The sequence below is a fragment of the Physeter macrocephalus genome, chromosome 15, assembly GCF_002837175.3.
Source record: "Physeter macrocephalus isolate SW-GA chromosome 15, ASM283717v5, whole genome shotgun sequence".
Classification (NCBI taxonomy): domain Eukaryota; kingdom Metazoa; phylum Chordata; class Mammalia; order Artiodactyla; family Physeteridae; genus Physeter; species Physeter macrocephalus.
The window spans coordinates 35,863,219-35,888,342 of record NC_041228.1 but is presented as its reverse complement, the minus strand read 5'-3'; the positions used below and the strand labels follow the sequence as shown (position 1 = coordinate 35,888,342).

Below are 25,124 nucleotides of genomic sequence, written 5' to 3'. Positions count from 1 at the left end.
CATTCTGTAGTGCTAACATTGCGTACCATATAATTTTAAAAGCCCATCAAGGGGTACTGTAAAAAAAAGAGAAAAAGAAAACAACTAAAATTTGCTAAAATATATTATTCATAAAATAATATACGTATACATTAATTTGTAATGATTCCAGCAAATAAAAAAATTATCCATTTATTTATTTTTTTAAATCTCAGGAATAGATTTACTATTGCACATTTCAAGTTGGAATTATCCTTGGTCAGAGCTTATTATTAAGTTGATCCTCAGACTAACTGGACATGAAAAAAGTAACCCGGAAGTAAAACAAAACAAAACCTTTGGAAAAAGGGGGGGAGAAGAGTCTAGTGAATACCCCTAAAATAAGTGATTCCTAAGCAAATACAGTGATAGCATTATCCTGGTGTGGGTTATTTTCCTATCTTCACACATTTCTCTTTAGAGATGCTTCCAAAGATGTGGGAAAGGACACACAGGAACACTTACTGAAGAGCTCAATTAACACCCACAAGACATCCCTGACACACTAGGGAACCAGGCAGTGAATGGCCTTGTTAAACACCATCAGGCAGGGCATTTTATAACTCTAGGGCTTGAGTTTACAAATGGTCCTGTAACCATCAATCTCCTAACTTGGATGAAAAGTATGTAGCAGACAGTAGTATTGAAGAAATAGTTGTTCTAGTAAGAAGTACTGTGGGGAATTCCCTGGCGGTCCAGAGGTTGAGACGCTGCGCTTTCACTGACTGCCAAGGGCCCAGGTTCAATCCCTGGTCCGGGAACTAGGATCTCGCAAGCAATGTGGTGTGGCCAAAACAAAAAAACAACAACAAAAGAAGTACTGTGACTTACCAGGGACACAGTGGTACTCTGGAACTTTCTACTTAGCTTCCTCACAGCATTTCCACGGTGTAAGGCACTTTATAGAGAAAGTCCATTATTTGCTGCAGGTTTTTTTTTTTTTTTTGAGAAGTGAAAAGATTTCTCACTTAAAATGTTTATCAAGAGAAGATGATAGTTTATGGTGATTCTCCTGTTCATAAAAAAAAAAGGAGACTTGGGTGACAGGAAAATACATCCTTGGCTTATGACAGCATCAGCTTACTAAACAGGTCAGTATTAATTATTAAAATACACAGAACACAATGCGAGGTTTATCTTTATGTATCTAATGCCAGATACTCACATTTTAAAATAACATTTAGAATAGCATATGGGGGCTGGAGGGATGGAGACCATGTGAGTAAGGGGCAGTGCAGTTGAGGTAAGAGTAATAGAGTGGATTCACCTAACATTTCTGCCCCATTCTTACTTGAGGGACCACAGTCATTGAGTTCTTCTTGGTCTTCTACCCTCCCTAGATGATTTCTAATGGCCCCCGATCTCTAAAATTCTATGATTATAGTACTTGTTAATGTTGATTTTTCAGGCTTCACTCAAATGATTCACCAAAATGCTAGAAGAGAACTAGGACATTTGATTTCCAAAGTTTAGACTAATACCTGCTTATTCAGCTGAACTAAAATCGTTTTCGAAACAAGGAGACACATATGAGGTAAACTAACAATAGCAGCCATGCCAAAAACCATAACTGCATTTTGAATAGGAGGCCACAAACTATTTTTTCCAACTGCAAAAGATCAATGCATTTTCTGTCATTAGTTTCCAGAAACTGACAGGTAGTTTTGTGGTAGTTCTTTCAATCCAAACTAATAACTGTCTCATTAACTATCCATCCCCCCCTCATGATCCAAAAATGATTTAAGGGGGCTTAAATAATACAGAACAGCATAAATTCAGAGTGAACATTTAGAATAGGAAAATAAAACTAAAGATGAGGGTATAAAATAAACCAGGAATGAGGTTCTAATAAATCACCATAATGACCAATATTACAATTGCTTCTGGTGGAACCCAAATTTGGCATTAAGCTTTTCAGCATCTGATGTGAAAGAGAGATTCTACCTGATCAACTACATAATTCATAGAGAACATAGGATGGAAGCAAAGCTCAGCAGAAATGCAGTTATCTGTGGTTGTAAAAAGCAATCGGGGTCTTCATACTGAAGAACTGTGCCAACAGCATGCTCAGTAACTTTCCTTAGAATAGATGCAATGGTTAACACACTGGGCTAGTCCTCGAGACAATTTGTACTTCAAGATGATGGCACCACAACTAAGCAGACGGAGGCATCACAGCACAACAGTTAGAAGAGACTCCAGCGCTATCCTGTCAGACTTCAAACCCCAGCTCTGCCACTTAAGAGCTGTGTGACCTAGGGCGTTTTTCCAACCTGCCTCAGGGTGACCTTATTTACCCTGTGAGGTGGGGATACAACAGCAATTTGCTGAGGATTAAGTGAGTTAATAAGCACTGTTACAGTGTTACCACTTGTTAACAAAGAGCTCAGTAAAAGCAAATGCAGTGGAAATTGCCTTAATACAGTTCCGTAGCTAGCTCCACCCCGACCCCACGAGCCCAAGGTAGATTTGAGAACAGTGCTGTCCAAAAGAAGTTTCTGCAAAAATGCTGTCCAATACAACAGCCTCTTGTGGCTACTGAACACTAGAAATGTTGCTAGCTTTGTTAAATGTAAAATGGAGTTGGGTTTCAGGCTCACATAACTGTGCTGATGAAGAAATGAATTTCTAATTTAATTTAAATTAATTTGAGTAGCCACAATGATGAGTGGCTACCACACCAGACAGCACAGAAACAGAAAATCTCCATCACTGCAGAAAATTCGGACAGTGCTGACCTAAAAGAGCTTCCAAGGAATACTCTCTTAATACTGCTATCAGCTAAGTTTTTGATGACTATTGGGCAACAAGGAACTCCAGATTGTATTATTCCCTGACATCTAACTGGAGTGTGACCAAACCTCTGTTGCCTAATGTGTAGACCCCTATGCCTTATGTGGAGCTGTCCGTTTGTGATGTAAAATGAACAGAATGAACACATGAGCGAATGAACAGAGTGCCAGCCTATCTGCACTTTGAGGGAAGCCAAGGAGGTACCCACGGCAAGGCCAAGATCCTCCCCAGAAAACTGTTTTGAATTGACTTCAGAGCTCAAAGGAATGGGCTTGATCCCAAAGTCCTACTTCATCTAGCACAGCTGGGATTGTTTCAGCTTGAACAATCTTAAAAGGTTTAACCAGATGCTGGCTTCTTTTCTTCTCCCCAGTGTTCTAATAACTTTGAGAAACGCTACTTCCTGGTGTACCCTCCAAGATAAACTACTAGGAAAAGGTATACCAAGATGACTAAAAGAAGCTTTAGTATACATCCCCGATAAAAGTGAGTAACAACTGCTGAAATAAAATGATTTAATATAAATCATGTTAATATAAAGGAAAAATAAAGGGAAAGTAATTGATAACGAAGTGTGCATTTCAGTATGTGAGGACCCAGGCACAGCTGCACTAGAAGAAACAATGACGTCATCGGTAGCCACAGAGAGAATTATATGGGGACTCAATTATCATCAGTAACACCGCCTTCAATAACAAGATTTCTTGGAAGAGGTATAATTCCTGGTCAAGCTTTGAACAAAACAGAGTAGAATCTCCCCTCAATTATCTTGTGGTTGTATTCTTAGAAAATTCAGGGTATATTAAAACCGTATGAAAAAATACTTTAAAATGTAAAATGCAGGGCTTCCCTGGTGGCGCAGTGGTTGTGCGTCCGCCTGCCGATGCAGGGGACACGGGTTCGTGCCCCGGTCCGGGAGGATCCCACGTGCCGCGAAGCGGCTGGGCCCGTGAGCCATGGCCGCTGGGCCTGCGCGTCCGGAGCCTGTGCTCCGCAACTGGAGAGGCCACAGCAGTGAGAGGCCCGCGTACCGGGGTGGGGGGGGGGGAAGTAAAATGCAGTTAGGGTTTAGGCTCGGATAACAAACTTAAAAAAAAAACAAAAAACCACCCATATGAATGACCAGCAGAACATTCAAGAATCATGTGGGATGTGGAATGATTCTTTGCTGTGCTAAACCGCCCCACATTCTGTAAGACATAAAACATCTTACCGGCCCTGCCCACTTACTGCCAGCAGCACCTCGCATCATTTCTAAAACAATTGGTCCAAGCCAATCACATTAATCCTACCAACCCCACCCTCCCCGATGACTGATCCATCAAGCTAGGCCTAGTAAATCAGTGCATGGCATTGGCTGGTTTGAGAATAGGGTACGCGATGTAATGTCGGCCAATGAAACCAAGAGGAAGTTGGCTGGGGGCTCTGCAGGAAAGCTTCCTAGGAGAGAACACCAGAGGAAAGATGGTTTCTTTCTTCTTCTCTACATGGTCACAAATGCATGTCAGGCCTGAAAATTCTGGACTCGTCTCAGATCCAGCTGGAGGATGAAACCAACAAATGGGAGGACAGCGCGAAAAGCAGACGGTAACTGAGCTAGACTTGGTTATGTCACCCTTGGGGTCTACTCTACCTCTGGGCTTCCAGTTACATAAGTCAATACATTTCCTATGGTTTAAGCCACTTTGAATTTGGATTTTGACTTCTTGCAGCTGAAAGCACTTTGATACATTCATAAACAATTTCACAAGTCAAAGACTGAGGCCTGGTTAAAATAAAACAACAACAACAAAAGGTGACTATTGTTTCTGGACTTCTAATACCATGTGGTAAAAACGACAGCAACTATGCTTTTTTTAAAAAAACCTGTGGTAAATGTGAGGCAGGCTATACTAGTGGAAAGTCTGCATGCTCTTACATAAAGAAGCCAGGAGTACAAGACTCTAGCCCTTCCATCCAGCGGCAGGCATACTGCCGAAGAAGAATGGTCAGCACATTCACACACGCAGCCTGTTGGAGGAAACGTGTGAAAAGCACGTTTAAATCTGAAAAGAAAAAATACAGTTATTGTAAAAAAAAGTCTTTGTGTTCAAAGAGTTCTACAGGGTGCACTGTGAACAAATAGGAAAGGAAAAATAGACGAAGTCCCTGCTCTCATGAAACTTATCATCAAAAAGACCAAAAAAAAAAATTCAGTTGAGGACTTCCCTGGTGGTGCAGTGGTTAAGAATCCGCCTGCCAATGCAGGGGCCATGGGTTCGAGCCCTGGTCTGGGAAGATCCCACACGCTGCAGAGCAACTAAGCCGTGTGCCACAACTACTGAGCCTGTGCTCTAGAGCCCGTGAGCCACAACTACGGAAGCCCACGTGTCTATTGCCCGTGCTCTGCAACAAGAGAAGCCACCACAATGAGAAGCCCATGCACCTCAACGAAGAGCAGCCCTCACTCGCCGCAACTAGAGAAAGCCCACGTGCAGCAACGAAGACCCAATGCAGCCAAAAAAAGAAAAAAAAAAAAAAATCCCACCAGGCTTTATAAAAAAAAAAATTCAGTTGACCCTTGAACAAGGGTTTTAAATGCACGGGTCCACTTATACCCAGATTTTTTTTGTTAAATACGTAGTACAGGGACTTCCCTGGTGGTCCAGTGGTAAAGAATCCGCCTTACAATGCAGGGGATGTGGGTTTGATCCCTGGTCGGGGAACTAAGATCCCAGATGCCGCAAGGCAACTAAGCCCATGTGCCACAACTACTGAGCCCGCGCCCCAACTAGACCCCACGTGCTGCAAACTACAGAGCCCACGCGCCCTGGAGCCTGTGCGCCACAGCTAGAGAAGAGGAAACCCGCGCAGCACAACAAAGAGCCTAGGCGCCACAACGAAAGATCCTGCACGCCTCAACAAAGATCCCGGGTGCCGCAACTAAGACCCAGCACGGCCAAAAATAGATAAATAAATAATAAATAAATCTTAAAAAAAGAAACGTAGTGCAGTACTGCAAGATCATCTACTGTTGGCTGAATGTGCAGATGCAGAACCATAGATACCAAGGGCCCCCTGTCAAGTTACTCGCTGATTTTCAGCTGGGCGGTGGTCAGTGCCCCTACTTCCAAGTAACCCCTGCACTGTTCAAGGGTCAACTACCTGTTTACTGAGTATGGTAAGTGATGAGGAATGATAGGTAGAGAAGTGGGAAGTCAGATACGTTCAACTATGTTAGGTTTTCTGAACATGCCAGGGTTTGAGCTTCAATACGAAGGGTTAGTAATCCTGGGAGGATGTGGAAAAATGGTGCATTATAGGAGGAGGAAAAGATAAGTATTTAGAAACAGGAGTGAAAATTTTAGTAACAGGTGTTGCTGAGATGGCAGTAGGCAAGATTCTAGATGGTTCCACTGCCAGACTCATGACAGACAGCAGGGCAGAAAGAAAAAGCAAACTTATAATTGGGGACAGAGCCTGAATGTGGAATCCCTATTCCACTACGTCCTAGCTGTCTGATATTGGACAAGTTACTTAAACCTCCTAGTATCAGTTTCCTCATCTTATAAAATGGGGAAATACAGCAGGGGTGGGGTGAACAGAAGCATGAAATGAGGCACGTGGACTGACCTGTAAAATTGGGAGGTGCTTAATCATGGTAGTTATCATCACTCTTAAATCCAAAAGCAATTCACCCAAATTAGCGTCAGAACATTTATAAGGCTAACATACGTGAAACGTGATATACCTATTACATCAGGTTTGAAAAAAAAAAAAACCTTTGTTTTTATGGACAGCCAACTGGAACCCATTTTTAAAAATCCTAAATTAAAAGAAAAACAATGATACCTAGGCAAACAGATTGTGATTAAGAGATTATAAATACGTTTATTGGTAGTATTACTGAATACTGAATGCAGAGAATAGAATACAAAGAAATCAGCACTTAAAAGGAAACATAAATCTTTAAAAAATGCAATATATTTACATATATGTTAACCAATTTTGCACATCTGTTTAGAGTTACAAACAAAAGCAAAGCTAATTCCAAAGCTTTTAATCTGAATATACTTTGATTTTGAGTTCTAGTGTTCTCCATTCCAACATCCACGGTTTGCTGTATTTACACCAAGTATGATTAATTTTGTTGGTATCTAACCTAAAAGCAAGATGCTATGAGCTGATCCTGAGGCAGCCAGGTAAATCAGGAATTTTAGAACAGCTCTTTAAGACAGGATAAAGTCACATGAAAGAAAAATGCCTCGATCCTAGACATATAAATGCAAAAGAGAAAATATTAAGAAGCAAAAAGAATCACAGAAATACCAATTCTGCTTTAAATTATAATTTCTAATTCTAGCAACAATTCAATTAGCAGTAGCTTAGATGACTTATGTTCTAAAAAATAAAACCATTAGTTCTTTCACTATAATTTTCTGACTATACCCAATGAATAATTCTCAAGTCTTCATATCCTTTTTTAATAACCCAAGAATATGACTTAAACATAGCAGAATCATTAACAAAAGAGGCCTTCAAACAACTGCTAAAACCTGCAATATAGTTTGGGGGCCATACTTCAATTTACATAATATGAGCATTCATAAAGAGTTTATGACACCTAGTACAATAGTGTTCAGCACTGTTAATTCAGAAATACACCATCCATTCTTGCCATCGGAGAACAACTGACATGGATGCCTCAACGAAGAGCAGCCCTCACTCGCCGCAACTAGAGAAAGCCCACGTGCAGCAACGAAGACCCAATGCAGCCAAAAAAAGAAAAAAAAAAAAAAATCCCACCAGGCTTTATAAAAAAAAAAATTCAGTTGACCCTTGAACAAGGGTTTTAAATGCACGGGTCCACTTATACCCAGATTTTTTTTGTTAAATACGTAGTACAGGGACTTCCCTGGTGGTCCAGTGGTAAAGAATCCGCCTTACAATGCAGGGGATGTGGGTTTGATCCCTGGTCGGGGAACTAAGATCCCAGATGCCGCAAGGCAACTAAGCCCATGTGCCACAACTACTGAGCCCGCGCCCCAACTAGACCCCACGTGCTGCAAACTACAGAGCCCACGCGCCCTGGAGCCTGTGCGCCACAGCTAGAGAAGAGGAAACCCGCGCAGCACAACAAAGAGCCTAGGCGCCACAACGAAAGATCCTGCACGCCTCAACAAAGATCCCGGGTGCCGCAACTAAGACCCAGCACGGCCAAAAATAGATAAATAAATAATAAATAAATCTTAAAAAAAGAAACGTAGTGCAGTACTGCAAGATCATCTACTGTTGGCTGAATGTGCAGATGCAGAACCATAGATACCAAGGGCCCCCTGTCAAGTTACTCGCTGATTTTCAGCTGGGCGGTGGTCAGTGCCCCTACTTCCAAGTAACCCCTGCACTGTTCAAGGGTCAACTACCTGTTTACTGAGTATGGTAAGTGATGAGGAATGATAGGTAGAGAAGTGGGAAGTCAGATACGTTCAACTATGTTAGGTTTTCTGAACATGCCAGGGTTTGAGCTTCAATACGAAGGGTTAGTAATCCTGGGAGGATGTGGAAAAATGGTGCATTATAGGAGGAGGAAAAGATAAGTATTTAGAAACAGGAGTGAAAATTTTAGTAACAGGTGTTGCTGAGATGGCAGTAGGCAAGATTCTAGATGGTTCCACTGCCAGACTCATGACAGACAGCAGGGCAGAAAGAAAAAGCAAACTTATAATTGGGGACAGAGCCTGAATGTGGAATCCCTATTCCACTACGTCCTAGCTGTCTGATATTGGACAAGTTACTTAAACCTCCTAGTATCAGTTTCCTCATCTTATAAAATGGGGAAATACAGCAGGGGTGGGGTGAACAGAAGCATGAAATGAGGCATGTGGACTGACCTGTAAAATTGGGAGGTGCTTAATCATGGTAGTTATCATCACTCTTAAATCCAAAAGCAATTCACCCAAATTAGCGTCAGAACATTTATAAGGCTAACATACGTGAAACGTGATATACCTATTACATCAGGTTTGAAAAAAAAAAAAACCTTTGTTTTTATGGACAGCCAACTGGAACCCATTTTTAAAAATCCTAAATTAAAAGAAAAACAATGATACCTAGGCAAACAGATTGTGATTAAGAGATTATAAATACGTTTATTGGTAGTATTACTGAATACTGAATGCAGAGAATAGAATACAAAGAAATCAGCACTTAAAAGGAAACATAAATCTTTAAAAAATGCAATATATTTACATATATGTTAACCAATTTTGCACATCTGTTTAGAGTTACAAACAAAAGCAAAGCTAATTCCAAAGCTTTTAATCTGAATATACTTTGATTTTGAGTTCTAGTGTTCTCCATTCCAACATCCACGGTTTGCTGTATTTACACCAAGTATGATTAATTTTGTTGGTATCTAACCTAAAAGCAAGATGCTATGAGCTGATCCTGAGGCAGCCAGGTAAATGAGGAATTTTAGAACAGCTCTTTAAGACAGGATAAAGTCACATGAAAGAAAAATGCCTCGATCCTAGACATATAAATGCAAAAGAGAAAATATTAAGAAGCAAAAAGAATCACAGAAATACCAATTCTGCTTTAAATTATAATTTCTAATTCTAGCAACAATTCAATTAGCAGTAGCTTAGATGACTTAGGTTCTAAAAAATAAAACCATTAGTTCTTCCACTATAATTTTCTGACTACACCCAATGAATAATTCTCAAGTCTTCATATCCTTTTTTAATAACCCAAGAATATGACTTAAACATAGCAGAATCATTAACAAAAGAGGCCTTCAAACAACTGCTAAAACCTGCAATATAGTTTGGGGGCCATACTTCAATTTACATAATATGAGCATTCATAAAGAGTTTATGACACCTAGTACAATAGTGTTCAGCACTGTTAATTCAGAAATACACCATCCATTCTTGCCATCGGAGAACAACTGACATGGATGGTACTGTCACCACCATTCTAACAGGGCCTCTAAACAGGATTGCACATAAAATGAAAAAATTATGAACTATGATACAATTGTGACAACACAGCTAGCTTATAGAACTGAATTTTTCACCATAATAATAGTACTAGAGAATTACAGTGACATTTAAACATCAGAATTATTTTCCCCTGCTAACTACTGAGTAGAGAAAGTTTTCTGACTGCATTTTTGATGAAAATCTCTGAAATAAACACTAGGGGAAATTGTAAAATGAACAAAATGAACTTCTCAAGTTCATTCATCACAGATATCAACAACAAGCAAAGCAGCTTAGAAAAAAATCAAAATTATCCTAAAAACAAATAAATATAAGATCAAATCAGTCATTTTTGAGGAAAATACAGCTCATTTTCAAAAGTTCTGTTTGGTTTGTGACTAGACTTGAAAATATTAAAACAAACCAAACATTCCAAAAGTACTGATTTGCTCGACAGGATTTGAAAAAAGCACTTCAGGTTTTAAGCTGAATGCTTCATTCTCCCCTAGCCCCCGCCCCCGATATTCCCCAGAGAAAGTAAATAAAAAGAGAAAAGCAGCTCTTGCAAAAATAAACAAAAACAAAACAAAACTACCAACCGAAACTCATCATATAAGACAACCTTCAAACACTTCACTTTAGTTGGTCTTATGTGAGGGTAAGGTTTCTGTAGCAAGGATTTCCTAGTCTCATCCTCTCTCTCTCATTCTTTAGTCACTTCCATGTTTTTATCAAACAAGGCTATGCAGAGCCTTTCCTAAGAAGTCAGGCTGAGTTGGAGGTAGCTTTAGGACAGTATACTTGACTACAGTACGCAGTTAGTTCTTCTACAAGGATTACAACGTGTAAAACAGCAAAAAGAAAAAATGTACAGCCCTCACTGCCTTGACCAAGAGAAAACGTTGAGAAACTGAGAACAAACAATGGAAGCCAGGACACTGGCATCTGCCTCCTCTCCCATGGGCTCTTCTAATGCACCAGTTCAGGCTGGTTTTCCACGAAGGGTAGCACCCCACTCACATAGTAGGCGATGCCAAGGGACAGCAGAGCAATGACAAAGATCAAGAGCAACACCCTCCAGAAGCCCAGATCCTCTACAAACTCCTGCCACGTAGTTCGGAAGCTGGACAGGACCCCCTCACCTTGCTGCAGGTTGGGATTGAGAAGGGAATGGCTTTCCATGGCACTGTGAGAGAAGCAAAGGGAAAAGAAAGGGCATGAAACAACACATTTCAAAAGCATAAAACCATAGGAACTGCATTGTTTAGAAAAGACCAAACTTAAAATACGATATTTACAAGAAAAAAACTGACTTATAAATATATATATATATTCTCACCCATCTGTGTACTGATTTATATATGTGCAGGTATCTGGACAACCTAACTTTAACTATAAACTGCTAAACAGTAATGATTATGTTTCTTGGTTTAGTATCTAGAAGAGTCAGTTAAAAATCCTTTTCTAATAAAAACGTCCCAAGCAGAAGTCTTGAAGTAGGTCAAATGAGTGGTTTCCACCAGGTACTAAAGCAAAACACATTTTGGTTCTTTGAAATTTAGAATTCAACACGAGGATTCAAAATTTGAGAATTCATGTTAATGGAAATAAGCAAAGATGGGCAAATCTAAAAAACTGTTCTATAAAGTATGTGAATCTTAAAGTGAAAAGGGAATTTTATTTAGTTCAATAATCTGACCAATGAAGGAATTCCTTCTTTAAACTGTAATACTCTAGTAATGGATGCTTACTCTTCACTCTGTTGTATACTTGGACAGGGCTAGCCATTAGGAATTCCTCTTAATAGGTTCCTCCTACTGGTTTTAGTTCTATCTTGTACAATAACACAAAATACCTTTATTTCTCTTCTATATAAAGGCTGAGTCTAGTTGAAAATAAGGTAGCACAAATACCATAGAAACACTGATTCAGGTTTTCATAACTATATAAGCGAGAAATATGACCACTACAAATAGAGTATATCTGACATTGGTATTTGGAAGGCTGCACGGTGATGAACTTGACACTCTAAGGGATTAGCACCCACAATATGTCACAACATGCAGGACCAACAATAGGGTATCATTTAGATTAAAGCCACAATGGCGATAATCGTAGGTATCAACTATCTACCGCTGTTATTATCCTTCCTAAACTCCTTCTCTTCATATTCTTCCAACCATCTTGGGGCAGAACAATGGAAACAGCACAAAACAATGTCTTAAGAGTTTGGTTCATCATGCAAAATTGACAGTGTTTTTTTTTGTTGTTTTTTTTGGTAACCTACAGCTTTATTTTACTTCTTGACACTGTTAAACAAAGGCACTTCAGTGTTTACTGGCATTTAGAGTCTTCTCTAATCATGGGAAGGTGATTTCTTAATGGGCCAATCTCTTTGACATCCAAACTTTTTTTCATATTTATCTTCTGAATAGGAGAAGACATTTTCAATGGGAATCTACAACAACACAAAAATTTAAAGAAAACTCAAGCAAGTTCAAAAATAAGATTAGAACTTTAAGAAGTTCAGGAGAGGTTAATTTTGACTTACATGAAATTTATTGACTATGTCTGAGTCAACATGCTCTCATACTTAAAAGTGTTAGATATACAGGTATCCCCCATTTTTTGAAAGTTTGCTTTATGCCACCTCACTTTTAAGAAACATCTACAATACTACCAGTATTTGCTAACTGAAAGTAATCCCAAGAGGATTTTTGCTTTTATACGAAAAAAGGCGAAAAAGCAAAAACAGTGTTCAATGTTTATTTTGCAGCAAGAGTGGCACCACCAGGCTCCTTCCCCAGGAACTACACTCAGCATCTCAGCATCCAGCTGCAATATCTTTGAACTGTGTCTGTGAGCATCCGTGCTTTATCTCGATTTATTTTGTGCATCCATTAGTAAGATGAGTCCTAAGGCAATTGCTTCTTTGCTTTATGCCATCTCGGCTTAAGGAAAGGTTTCCTAGGAACACTCTACTTTTGGATAGTGGCGGGTGGGGTAGGGACCTGTAAAATGAGAATTCAGTTGCACGTTCTCTAGGAGCCCATGAAGTTTTGCCAATCAGAACTGTCTATAGCAACCTGACCCAATGAAATGTTTTCTACTGTCTAGGAAATACCTGATTCTAGCATGATGGTCTGTGCGTGCATGTGTAATCTTTTTTGTACATGTGTCACCTACACTGTCTCTGTCATCCCATACCTACAAAGTAAAAAGGAACTAAATTAAACTTAGCATGTAAGGGGGTGTGGGGAAATGTTTTTCATCAACTTGACTGATAGGCCCTTAAGAAGTTATGCTATGTTTCAGGGAATCATAAGGGAACTGGAAAATACTAAATACATTCAAAATCTTGCTTTATCTCCTGTTCTAGAAAAGGCTAATCATTACACAGCTACGCCACAATGCCATGTACTAGCCAATCCCTTTAAGCTTTACCCTCACTTTTTTTATTTTTTAAAAAATATTTATTTATTTGGTTGCACAGGGTCTTAGTTGTGGCAGGCGGGCTCCTTAGTTGTGGCTCGCAGGCTCCTTAGTTGCAGCACGTGGGCTCCTTAGTTGTGGCATGCAAACTCTTAGTTGCAGCATGCATGTGGGAGCTGGTTCCTTAACCAGGGATCAAACCCAGGCCCCCTGCACTGGAAGCGTGGAGTCCTATCCACTGTGCCACCAGGGAAGTCCCTCCCTCACTTTTTTTAAATTGATGTAATTCATGTACCATAAAATTCATCTTTTTAAAGTATGTGATTCAGGGGCTTCCCTGGTGGTGCAGTGGTTAAGAATCCACCTGCCAGTGCAGGGGACACAGGTTCCATCCCTGGTCCGGGAAGATCCCGTATGCCGTGGAGCAACTAAGCCCATGTGCCACAACTACGGAGCCTGTGCTCCAGAGCCTGCAAGCCACAACTTCTGAGCCTGCACGTCACAACTACTGAAGCCCGTGCGCCCTAGAGCCCACGTGCCCTAGAGCCCACGCGCCACAATTACTGAGCCCGTGTGCTGCAACTACTGAAGCCCACTTGCTCTAGGGCCCACGTGCCACAACTACTGAGCCTGCATGCTGCAACTACTGAAGCCCGCGTGCCTCGAGCCCACGCTCCGCAACGAGAAGGCACTGTGATGAGAAGCCCACGCGCCACAATGAAGAGTAGCCCCTGCTCGCTGCAACTAGAGAAGGCCTGCACACGGCAACGAAGACCCAATGCAGCCAAAAATAAAAATAAGTAAAATTTAAAAAATTAAAGTACATGATTCAGTGGTTTTTAGTAAATTCGCAAAGTTGTAGAACCATCTCCACTATCTAATTTTAGAACATTTTGGTCGCCTCTACAATAAACTCTGTACCTTCAGCAGCCACTTCCCACTGCCCCTTCCCCTGCTCCTGGCAACCACTACTTTCTATCTGCTGATTATGGACACTTCATATAAATGGAATCATATGATATTTGGCGTTTTGTGCCTGGCTTCTCTCATGTAGCATGTTTTCAAAGCTCATCCGCGTTGTAGCACAAATCAGTATTACATTCCTTTCTATGGTGGAAAAATGTTTCACTAGATGGGTAGATGACAGTTTGTTTATCCACTCATCATCAATGGACTTTTGGGTGGTTTCCACCTTTTGGTTATTATAAACAATGCTTCTATGAAATTCATGTACAAGTTTTTGTGTGAACATGTGTTTTCAATTTTCTTGGGTGTATACCTAAAAGTAGAATTGTTGGGTCGTATGGTAACTCTGTGTAACTTTTTGAGGAGCTGCCAGACTGTCTTCCACAGCAGCTAAGCTATTTTACATTCCCTATTTACATTACAGCAATGTATGATGGTTTGAATTTTTTCACATCATTGTCAGTACTTGTTAGTGTCCGTCTTTTTGACTGTAGCCATCCTATTGGGTATAAAGTGGTATTTCACTGTGGTTTTGATCTGCATTTTCCCTAATGACCAATGATGCTGCTTTAAGCTTTTTAATTTAAGCTTCAGCCACACCTTCCTACCATGACACTGAAGGGCAGGAGTATGACAGGACAACTAGGTAGTACAAGTATTAATAATTCAATTTTCAAAGAACAGGCTTTACATAATGCCGTAAATAATGCAAATTCTCACGCTGAAGTGCAATGGCAGGTACGTGAAAGAAGTAGGAATAAATACTTCATCTCGCATTGCTCAAATCACTAATCACTTCTTAGTTAATAAGTAATCACAACTGAGGCAAAATAAAGTATATTTCTAATAAAGAGATGCCAAGAAATTGGCTATTAACAAAATACACCAAGCAAAGTCCTGAATATATACCAAGAAAATGCACATTCTTGGACATTTTTCACAGTAAAGAAGCTTTAAGTAGTTTTGAAAATAAATTTTAAGTTATTTTTCAAGAACATGATCTTTAACAAAAAACAGATAACTCAATGTTATTGAATTGCTTATAGCATCCTGACTGCCAATCCAGAGCACACAGGTGAAAGAAGGGCTTGCCAATGCACCTCTGGCTTCTTATTTTATGTACTTGCCAGCATTCAGTGATAACTCATAAGGAGCATGCACAGTTCTAGAAGTAAAACTGTTTAATTTCTTTGGACAACAATAAGTATTTGTAACAAAGAAAATAATCCTAAACTTGAGAGTAGAATTAATGGTCCCCAAGGAGTACACCAGGCAGTCCACGAAGAGGGAGGAAAGGAGTCACGGGCACAGAGGAATCAAATTAAGGGTGAACTACGAAAAACAGAGGATTTCATCTGGAACTCACAGAAACAATGATCCCAACAGTCTAAGTGGACCATATGCTCCTAATTCCAAGTCTTGGTCAATCTGCTACTGGGTCAATAGCTAATGAGGGCCCTAGGTCCACTGAAAATTTTGGAAGGAGACTATAAAGCTCATCATCCTTCTTCCCCTGTAATACCTGGAAAGCTTAAACTCCATGGTGGTCGACCAAACTACATGCTAGTACAACTAACTCTGGCCTAGAGACTTTACCTGTTGAGCCCGTGATGCCAGAGAAAAGATGACTGGTCACATTTCTAGAGCTCCCTGAACTACGTTCTAAACTGCTTCCAGATGAGAAATGATGAGATATCTGAGACCCTGTCAGTCACTACATCTTAGCTTCAATTACTCACAGGAGCCCAAATTTCATTTGTTCCATCTCATGTCAAAGTCACTTTCACATCACTGAACTGTGTATGTGTTAAGTCTTGTCTTACTCTCCTCCTGTTTTACTTTTCCTCAGCACTTTAATTCCCTACCTTTGAAAGGTAGCTTTCTGGTCTTTTCTAATACTGTCCAAGTTCTTTTCCTGACTTAATCACTCTCCTCCTTTTTCGAAATTCCATTTTGTGACCTGTGCTTAAATTCTCAGACTCCTGTTTCCCTCCCTCTTATTCAGCTCTTCTCACTTGTACTACCAATACAGCAGGCTGCCCTGCCCAGTGGCTAACAGAACATTCTGTGCATGTGGGCACATAGTACTTTCCGTTAATAGCTTTTCAATTGTAATCTGGAGCCATAAGGACTAATATAAGTTCAAAGAAAGTATCAAAGCACTTTACTTGAAAGCAAATATAAACATAAAGCTGACAAAAAGTTGTCATAAAAGATTCACAGGCTTCCCTGGTGGCGTAGTGGTTGAGAGTCCGCCTGCCGATGCAGGGAACGCGGGTTCGTGCCCCGGTCCGGGAAGGTCCCACATGCCGCAGAGCGGCTGGGCCCGTGAGCCACGGCCGCTGAGCCTGCGCGTCCGGAGCCTGTGCTCCGCAACCGGAGAGGCCACAACAGTGAGAGGCCCGCGTACCGCAAAAAAAAAAAAAAAAAAAAAAGATTCACTTAAAGCGACTTGCCCCGTAAAAAAATGATATCTTGAGTACCTTTCACTCTCAGCTGTCTGCATGGTCTCCAGTTTTGAGTGAGTTCCTCTGTTAAATCCTTTTACCTCCTGTTCTTCCAAAGATTCCAGCAATCAATGACATCTTTATTCACTCCCCTGCGCTTTGCCAGAACTAGGGGTGTAGCACCTTGATGATTGCTAAAAAGTTCATAAAAAGAAAGAGGTTATATTATACTGTTAGTAGCCATTTGCGTAGATCTCAGTGAGGAAGGCATGGGCCCCATTAACTCAAAATTAAAACCCAGAGCAGAACCAGCAGTTGAGTTGGAACCTGAATTTTGAGTTAACCTTTTTTTTTTTCCTCCTTTTAGGGAAAAAGGAAAAAAAAATATACAGGCAAGAGTAGATAAATGAGAATAAATGAAAGAAAAAGAGGGCATCTTCCTAGAAATTAATTGGAAAATTCTAGATTCATCCTTATCTGACATTTATACATTTCATGAGAAGGGTGTATATTTTTTTAAAATGTCTAAGAATTAAACAAACAACAAAAAAAACACCCACGCTCAAAATCAATCAAATAAGCTGCTTTGGTTCACCTAGCTATTTAACAACAGGAGAGAGCCCAAGTAACACTGAACCCTACAGTTAATTCCCACCACATCTTGTTCTGTAGCAGCAGAACCATTCACTGTCTTACTCAGGTTGAGGGACATTATAGCACCAATAAATTAGGGCAACATGAAACTGCAGCTTAAAGGTCAAGGTCACTTTTTAAAGTGGCCTGATATCTTTCCCACTCAAGAGACAAGGAATCACTAAAACAAGCCCAAAAAACCACTACTTCTTCAGGCTGCTCAGCATCTAAAGGACTGTGAGCGCCCCAGAGAGGTTATGAAGCTAGCGTGGCATATTATACGACAGAAGGCAAACAAGCTTCGGAATCAGGTGGGACGAGGTTCAAACTCCAGGTGGGTGACCTTTGTTAAGTCATTTAACCCAGAAGGCTTGTCTCAATTATTTCATCTGTAAAATGAATACCTACCTTAAGAGTTATTCATTCTGAGCATTAAATGAGCTAAACATAGTATGTGCAAGTGCCCAGGCCGTAACAGATTTTCAACAGATGTTAGTTCTTTTCTTCTTTTGCCCTTGTCTTACAATACACAATTAATTAGTAGCAGAACCTAGCCACTATTTTCATAGAAAAACATACACTGCTTCAGCGTAAATCTAGAAGTCAGCCTCTTGTTCCCTCACTCATTGTCCTCAATACCCTTCTGAACTTGTCACTATGCTCGATCAGTGAGGAAACAAAATCAACAGACTCCAAGATTAGATCACTGGTTGACAGACTAATGGGAACAAGTGAGAAGACTTCAAAAACCACAGAACTTACCAAATATCAATTTTGAGTCCATTGGAAACTAAGAACTGAATAGTATCCACATGGCCACAGAGATGAAGAGCTGTGTTTCCCTGATAATCTGTGGCCAGGAGATCAGCACCAAATTTATGTAATAACTGGCAGATGTCTACATTCCCTCGGGCTGCTGCGAGGTGAAGGCCTGTTCTGCCCCTGCTGTCACGAATATTTGGGTCAAAGCCACTTTCCAAAAGCCTCTTGGAGTAGTTAAAGTCTCCATCAATACAGGCTTGTAGCAGGGGCACATTAGTCTGAGAAGAATCATTCACAAAAACGTAGGACATTGTTCAGATGTGGTGACGGAATGTGCCTGTAATGAAATACGAGGTGAGCGAGATTCAGAGAAGCCAACTAAATCAAGGCAATGAAGTATTTAGAAAAGCGCTATTTCTTTTCCTTCTTGGCCTCCTGCCTCTAATAAATTACCTCACCAAACAGAAACAACAGAGTTATCAATTATTATATTTTATTTCCCATTAAAATGTCTCATTTTTTTCATATCTGTTGAATCAAAATTGCAATTAAATTACCATAAAGCCGTATTTCACTTTTCATCGTATAAAAAGACTGAGATTTTTTTTTTTTTGGCCGCGCCACGCGGCACGTGGGTCTTAGTTCCCCAACCAGGGATCAAACCTGCATCGCCTGCATTGGAAGCGTGGAGTCTTAACCACTGGACCGCCAGGGAAGTCCCTGGATTGGGATATTTTTAAAGTGAAGCAAGATATAAGTGCTTAGATTTAAGTTTATTACACTGTCAGAAGACAAAGACAGCATGTTCCTTAAACTTCATAAAACTACCTATACACGCACATACACACACACAAATGCTACTACTGATAGAGATTCTTATTTAAAACAAAGTAATTCTCTTTCATATATTTGCTTTTTATTGTATTTGAGATATTCTATATGGTAAAACAGAATTATCAGCTCAGAAGTTAACTAAATCAGCATGAAAAAAACAACAACTTAATTCACACTCAATAAGGACCTGCTAAATGTTGTGTTTAGAGCACAAACTTCAAATTTTTCAGAGAAAGAGAAAAGCTAAGGAAGGCAACAAACTAAATTTAAAAACTGGAAATATCATGAAATTAAGAATTCTGTCCTTTTTACAGTATTGATCCTATTCTGCTTTGTTCTGTGGTTATCTAAATATCTGATTTTGCCAAACTCCCACTGTCTGAAGATGGAGAGATGAGGAAAAACAGGTCTCTGTGGGAATGCAGAGGCAGGACAAAGGCAGCAATCCCAGCTGTGTCCATGCTAATACTTCACCCATCTGAGTAGCCTCGGTTCACCAGTAGGTGTTTCCACACATCCTTCATTGATACTTCCCTGCCCTCAGCCATTTCTTGGTCTCTCAGTGCACGCGTGCGTGCGCGGGTGTGTCTCCACCCCACCTGCAACTGTCCCTTCCTTGGTTCATTTAAGAAAAAGTTAAAGCCTGACAAAATAAACTTTACTAAGAAATTGAAGAGAAAACAAACCAAAACAAGAAAACACAAAGGCAGAGACCGATGTGTTTGTTAAGATTGGCTCCCTTACTCTAAGGTTAAAAAAGCTTAGTCACAGATTAGCTTGGCTTATAATTTATCAGGCAAAGTCTTCCTGGAACACAGATGGAACTGGATGCTAGATCAATCTATTGTGCCTAACCTCCCGGGGACTTAGGAAAGCCTGGCTCTGGAGTTCGGTGAGATTCTTGGCCCCTACTCCTTTTAGCCTGGTTTCCAGCAGAACCACTGTCCCTCTATTCCTGGGCCACCTTCAGCACTGCTGCTGCCATGCGTGCAAGGGGGAAACATTAACACAGACTGAGAGGCTGTTCGGAGCCAGGCACTGCATTAAGGGGTCTTAATGAATTTTATTTAATCTTCCTAACAAGTCCATAGTAAGATTTACTATACCTGAATTTTAGTAAGGAGTCACTGAAGGATTTTAAGTCGAGGAAATGGCATGGTCTTAGTATATTAGTCTTTCAGAAAGATGACTTTGTGGCAATACAGAGAGGTTAGTTTGGAGGGGGTCAAGATTGGAGACAGGGAGATCAATCAGTATGCCACTGTAGAGATCCAGGCAAGAAATGATGATAGCCTGATCTAAGGCAGTGGCAGAGAGAAGGGGGCATACTGGAGAGGGATACACTAGATAGAATGAACACAACTCAATGACCTGTTGGATATACAGGGTGAGAAGGAGCTGTTAAGGATAATTCTAAATAACGGGAAAATATGTTTATGATTAAGAATTACAGGGATCAAGATAAGATAAACCTCAGACTATGATACTATATAATGCTTTTTAAAGAAATTAACCCAATGGGAAGATGTTTCTCAAAAAAAGTCAAGAATTCTCTTTCAAGGGTAATCTCCCTATTTTCCCCTACAGTAGTCATTGGATTGGATCATAAAAAAGACAGAGGTATCACAAGCTTTTAAAAAATTAAAATACCACATATCAAGTGCTTTTCAAGAGGTACCGTGTTTCAGTTAAATTCTCTAAGAACAGATAATGAAAAACAATCTACTTGGTATTTTTGGTTCAAACAGTTAAGAATTCTTGTGGTTTGCAGGCTGGGATTCTTTCGAATATCGTCTCAGTAAAAAGGACAAGTCTTTCTTGTCTATTTTTTAAGTGAGAATAAGCATGGTTTATTTTGCGATTTCTTTGTGTCCCTGAGAAACTACTAACCTCCAAATTTAATAAGCCCAATGATAGATAACATTTTTCATCTTGACTATAGAACTGAATCTGCCCCAAAACAAGGCCACAGTTCACAGAAGCTTTCACATGTTGTGAGGGAGTCCACAGTAGAAAATACTCACGTAAGCCTTAAGATTAGATCTTTCTCTCCGTGGTCACACGGCAATATCTCTGAATTCTTAAGAAGGTTCAACAGACTATCACTATCCAGAAATGTGCCAGCAAGGATCTATAATAAATAGAAAATTCAGTTATAACAAAGATGTGGTGTGAAAAAGGACTTGCTATTCTACTAAACATAGACAAGGTACAGGGACCTGTGGATATTTTCCAGAAAAATCTATGGGTAAGGCATCAACTTATGAGGCTACTAAAGTCACTGACGAGTAATAAAGTGGTGAAAAGGAGGAAAGAAGGGCTTAATAAGGAGAAGCTCTGCTGCCCACTAACAAGAAAGCACGGTCAGAAAGATGAAAGAAAGAGAGTCAGATTATGTTACCATCAACAGAGGAGAAACTGCGCTCTGAAAATTCACTCTAACATACCAGAATTTGGAATGCATATTTTTCCCATTACAAATGGTGGCTACATCTCAGGTTAGCCCACTAAAGCAATTTTAGAAATAAAATGCTATTTGCAGTGGGGGAAAAAATTAAAAACAACCAATACTTGTGTTTAAACCAAACAGGTACATTTAAGGAAAACAAAAGTCTAATCTGTCTTGCATACTGGTACTTAAATCTCCTCCTGAGATTGTCCCTCTACCTTTTCTTTTCAGTGTGAAAGAAAACTGGCTCAAATCTATCTGCAGTCTTTTCCACATGCCTCACCCCACCCCTCCTGCATCTCGGTGCAGCCCCACGCTCACACTTTCGCTGGGACCCCCGCTCAGGTTTCCCCTTAGGGCACTGACAGACATTTGGAGAGTCCCCCGTCAGTCCCACTGCACTCTTCTCTTGAGGGAACGTGGAAGCGAGGGGGTCATGGACAGGCAGCATGGACCACAAAAAAATCAATGGTAATTTGTTAGGCAAACATTTACTGTGTGCCCAAAATGTTCCAGATAATATACTAAGTGGTAAATTTGGGACATAAAGTCTAAATCCCAAATTTAGAGTTCCAGCTGAAATTCATGACTTTTACTAGTCATTTACGCTGTCATCAGGCCCTTTAAATAAACTTAGAGGGAATAATCAATGGCATTTTATGAAGCTCCATTTACCATACGTAAGTCAGGTTGTATCATAAGAGCTACCAGTGCGAGGCTGGAAGTGAAGACAAACTACATGTGAGGACCAGTCTCACAACAGTTCGGCAAATACCATGATGACATGATAATACGCAAAACATCCAACCCTCTTCAACTGTTCCCTATATTTCTGCAAGTCTGTAATACCAGTTTAGACAGACTTCATTGTCACTGAGCCACTTAACTGATTTCCCTGAACAAACAGACTGTGTTCACCGAAAGCCTACTATTTTCCTTTTTTTCTCCTGCCCACTAGAGCCGAGTCTTCATGACTAAAGTCTCTCTCTAATATATTAATATAAGATGTGGCTTTTTCAATGTTAAAATGGTGCAGGGGTTATTCTGAAGATAGTAGTGTTTATATTATGAAAAGGACAAGTGTAGCTGTTTATTTGGAGACAGAATTATAGATTATATATTTATGTGCCCCCAAAGTAATCCTAACGGTTCCTTAAATCCATAAGAAAGACCATTTTCTGCCAGTTTCTTTTGATATGACAAGGCCACAGAAGAAAATAAACGATCAAATTACAAATTTATGTGATTTCAAACTTAATACTACATAAATGCATTAGACCTAATTACTAGAAACCTGCCAAGAAAATGCTGAAGACCCTAAATAAAGCACTAGAAAGCTACTGATAGATTCCCCACGAAATAATAGAAATGAATAAAAATCGGGGCACGTTAACTATTGCCCAAAGGGTCAAGAGGACTAAAGATTTTTTAAATTAAACTTTTGATTTTGAGATAATTGTACATTCAAATTCAGTTGTAAGAAACAATACAGAGAGATCCTGTGTACCTTTCACCCAGTTTCCCCTGATGGTAACACAGAGTAAAACAACAGCGGTACCATATCACAACCAGGATATTGACATTGATACTGTCAGGATACAGAACATTTCCAGCCCCACCAGGATCTTTGCCCTCTTACAGCCACACCTACTACCCTCCTGCCCCTACCTCTCCTTATCCCCTGGAAACCACTACTGTCTTCCATTACTATAATTCTGTCATTTCTAGACTGTTACATAAATAGAGCCATACAGTATGTAACCTCTGAGGATTTTTTTTTCCACTCAACATAATTCTCTGGAGATTTATCTGGGTTGTTGTCTGTATCAACAGTTTGTTTCTTTTCTACTGCTGAGTAGTATTCCAAGGTATAGATGTACCACAGTTTAACTGTCTACCTACTGAAGGACATCTGATTATCTCCAGTTTTGGGGCGTTATGTTAAGGCTTCTAAAAACATTCAGGTACATATTTTTATATTAAGTCTTCATTTCTCTGGGATAAATGGCCAGGAGTGCAATGTCTGGGTCATACAGAGGCCTAAAGATTTTGATGAAAAGATTGTTGAGTCTAAATGTGCTCATCTTCTCCATGAAGAAAGGAAGGAAGGAAGGAAGGAAGAAAGGAACGAAGGAACGAAGGAAGGAAGAAAGGTCTTCTTTGAGGTCATTTCTCCGGGTGCTAGGAGAGTAAGAGGTTATTTATGGAAGAGTTTGTAGGACCTACCATTTGGAAGGGCTCAGGTAGAAGCCCTGGTATTTACCAAAGGGAATGTGTCAGAAGAACCATTCCACAAGCAGAGTTTGAGGCACTAATGTGTGATATCTTTCAAGATTCACAGAAGGCTGAGTCTGTCACCTTGGGAACGGATATGGGCGTACTGGGGGCTGCTTTAGAGGTGGGGAAAGCAGAAGGGAGAGAGACATGTGATACAGTCAGACTGTCCTGAGAGGCGCTACTTTCAGGAGTGAACAGTACTCTAGAGAGGCAGTTTCTCTACTGTCAGATGTTCAAAGAGCTTGGCTACTCCACCCAGAATGTATCTGGAGCTGGAACGCCTGGGTGTGAATCCCAATTCAGCCACTTACTAGCTGTATGACTTAAGCAGCCAAAAAATAGCAGTTATTACTCTCCTAGGGCTGGGTACTGTGCTCTAGCTTGCAGAGAGCACTGATCCTCTGGTAACAGCAGTTTCTAACAACTGGGTGACCTCTAGTGGGGAGTAAAGACCTCCAGGAAAGAAAAAGAGAACTGGTTCCTCCTGGCAGAAGCCAAACCATAAGAGCAGTCAATAATGGGAATAGTCAAGCCCCAGAAAGTCCTCTGGTTGTTCACCATGGCCTGGTTCTGATTCCTAAGGGACAGTGTCCATAAGGGACAGTGTCCAATGACTGGCTCACAGGCTAAATCCCTGGGATTGTTAAAAGCAGGACTTTGGGGGTCAGATCTTAAGAGGGCTGGCACAGCTTAGTATTAAAACTCCAACTCCATGCTCTGTGGCACTGCCCAGGAAACCATGAGGATGGAGGCACTCATCCTTTGGGACAAGGCAGTCACCCAGATCTCAGTAACAAGAGCTCCTAATGCCAAACAGCACTTGTCTCAACCCACATAACAATAAGGAGGTTTTAGTGAAAGCTTGTGAGTCCCCAACTTGATAAGAAAGCTCTAGTTAATACTCTCTTTCCTTTATATTTTATTTTATGTTAATCTTAGGTCAATCTACACAACCTTAAGATAAGTATTAAGAACTAACGGAGAGAACGGAGCCCGCATTTCCGCAGAGCTGTAACTCCCAGCTCGGGGTCTCTTCCCTCCGCCGTCAAGGAACTGCCCCGGAGCCCGAGGGGAGGGCAGCCTCACTGAGGCTGCCAGCTCTGGAGGGGCCCCGGCGGCCGCAGCCGCGACAGTCCTGGGGAGCGCGGGCAGGTTGTTTCAACAAGTAACTTAAAGACAAAATGGAAAAACAAGGAGGTTTGTGCCTGAGATCATGTTGACATGAAACCAGGGATGGCCACCTTGTGCCAGCCGTGTGGATGAAAGGCTCTTGGTGCTCCAGCCAGGAGTCAGGGCTGTGCCTCTGAGCTGGGAGAGCCAACTTCAGGACACTGGTCCACAAGAGACCTCCCAGCTCCACGCAATATCAAACGGCGAAAATCTCCCAGAGATCTCCGTCTCAACACCAAGACCCAGCTTCACTCAACGACCAGCAAGCTACAGTGCTAGACACCCTATGCCAAACAACTAGCAAGACAGGAACACAACCCCACCCATTAGCAGAGAGGCTGCCTAAAATCATAATAAGGCCACAGACACCCCAAAACACAC

At 40.7% G+C, this 25,124-nt stretch overlaps 1 protein-coding gene and 1 long non-coding RNA gene across 2 annotated transcripts in view; both read right to left on the bottom strand.

Moving 5' to 3' along the window:
• LOC114487848 (uncharacterized) overlaps positions 1–4,798 on the bottom strand; it is a 30,830-nt gene extending 26,032 nt beyond the window's left edge. The window contains exons 1-2 of the long non-coding RNA XR_003683326.2: positions 4,730–4,798; positions 850–1,030 (exon numbers count right to left, since the gene is read on the bottom strand). This is a non-coding gene — a long non-coding RNA (uncharacterized lncRNA). The remainder of the gene's footprint in view (positions 1–849; positions 1,031–4,729) is intronic.
• A 3,916-nt stretch (positions 4,799–8,714) lies between these two features.
• Positions 8,715–25,124, bottom strand: part of ANKRD46 (ankyrin repeat domain 46) — a 37,274-nt gene continuing 20,864 nt past the window's right edge. The window contains 5 exon segments of the mRNA XM_007104847.4: positions 8,715–10,959; positions 16,655–16,748; positions 16,751–16,812; positions 18,014–18,350; positions 20,872–20,978. Of these exon segments, the coding sequence (XP_007104909.2) occupies positions 10,743–10,959; positions 16,655–16,748; positions 16,751–16,812; positions 18,014–18,324 (684 nt within the window). The 5' untranslated portion in view covers positions 18,325–18,350; positions 20,872–20,978 and the 3' untranslated portion in view covers positions 8,715–10,742.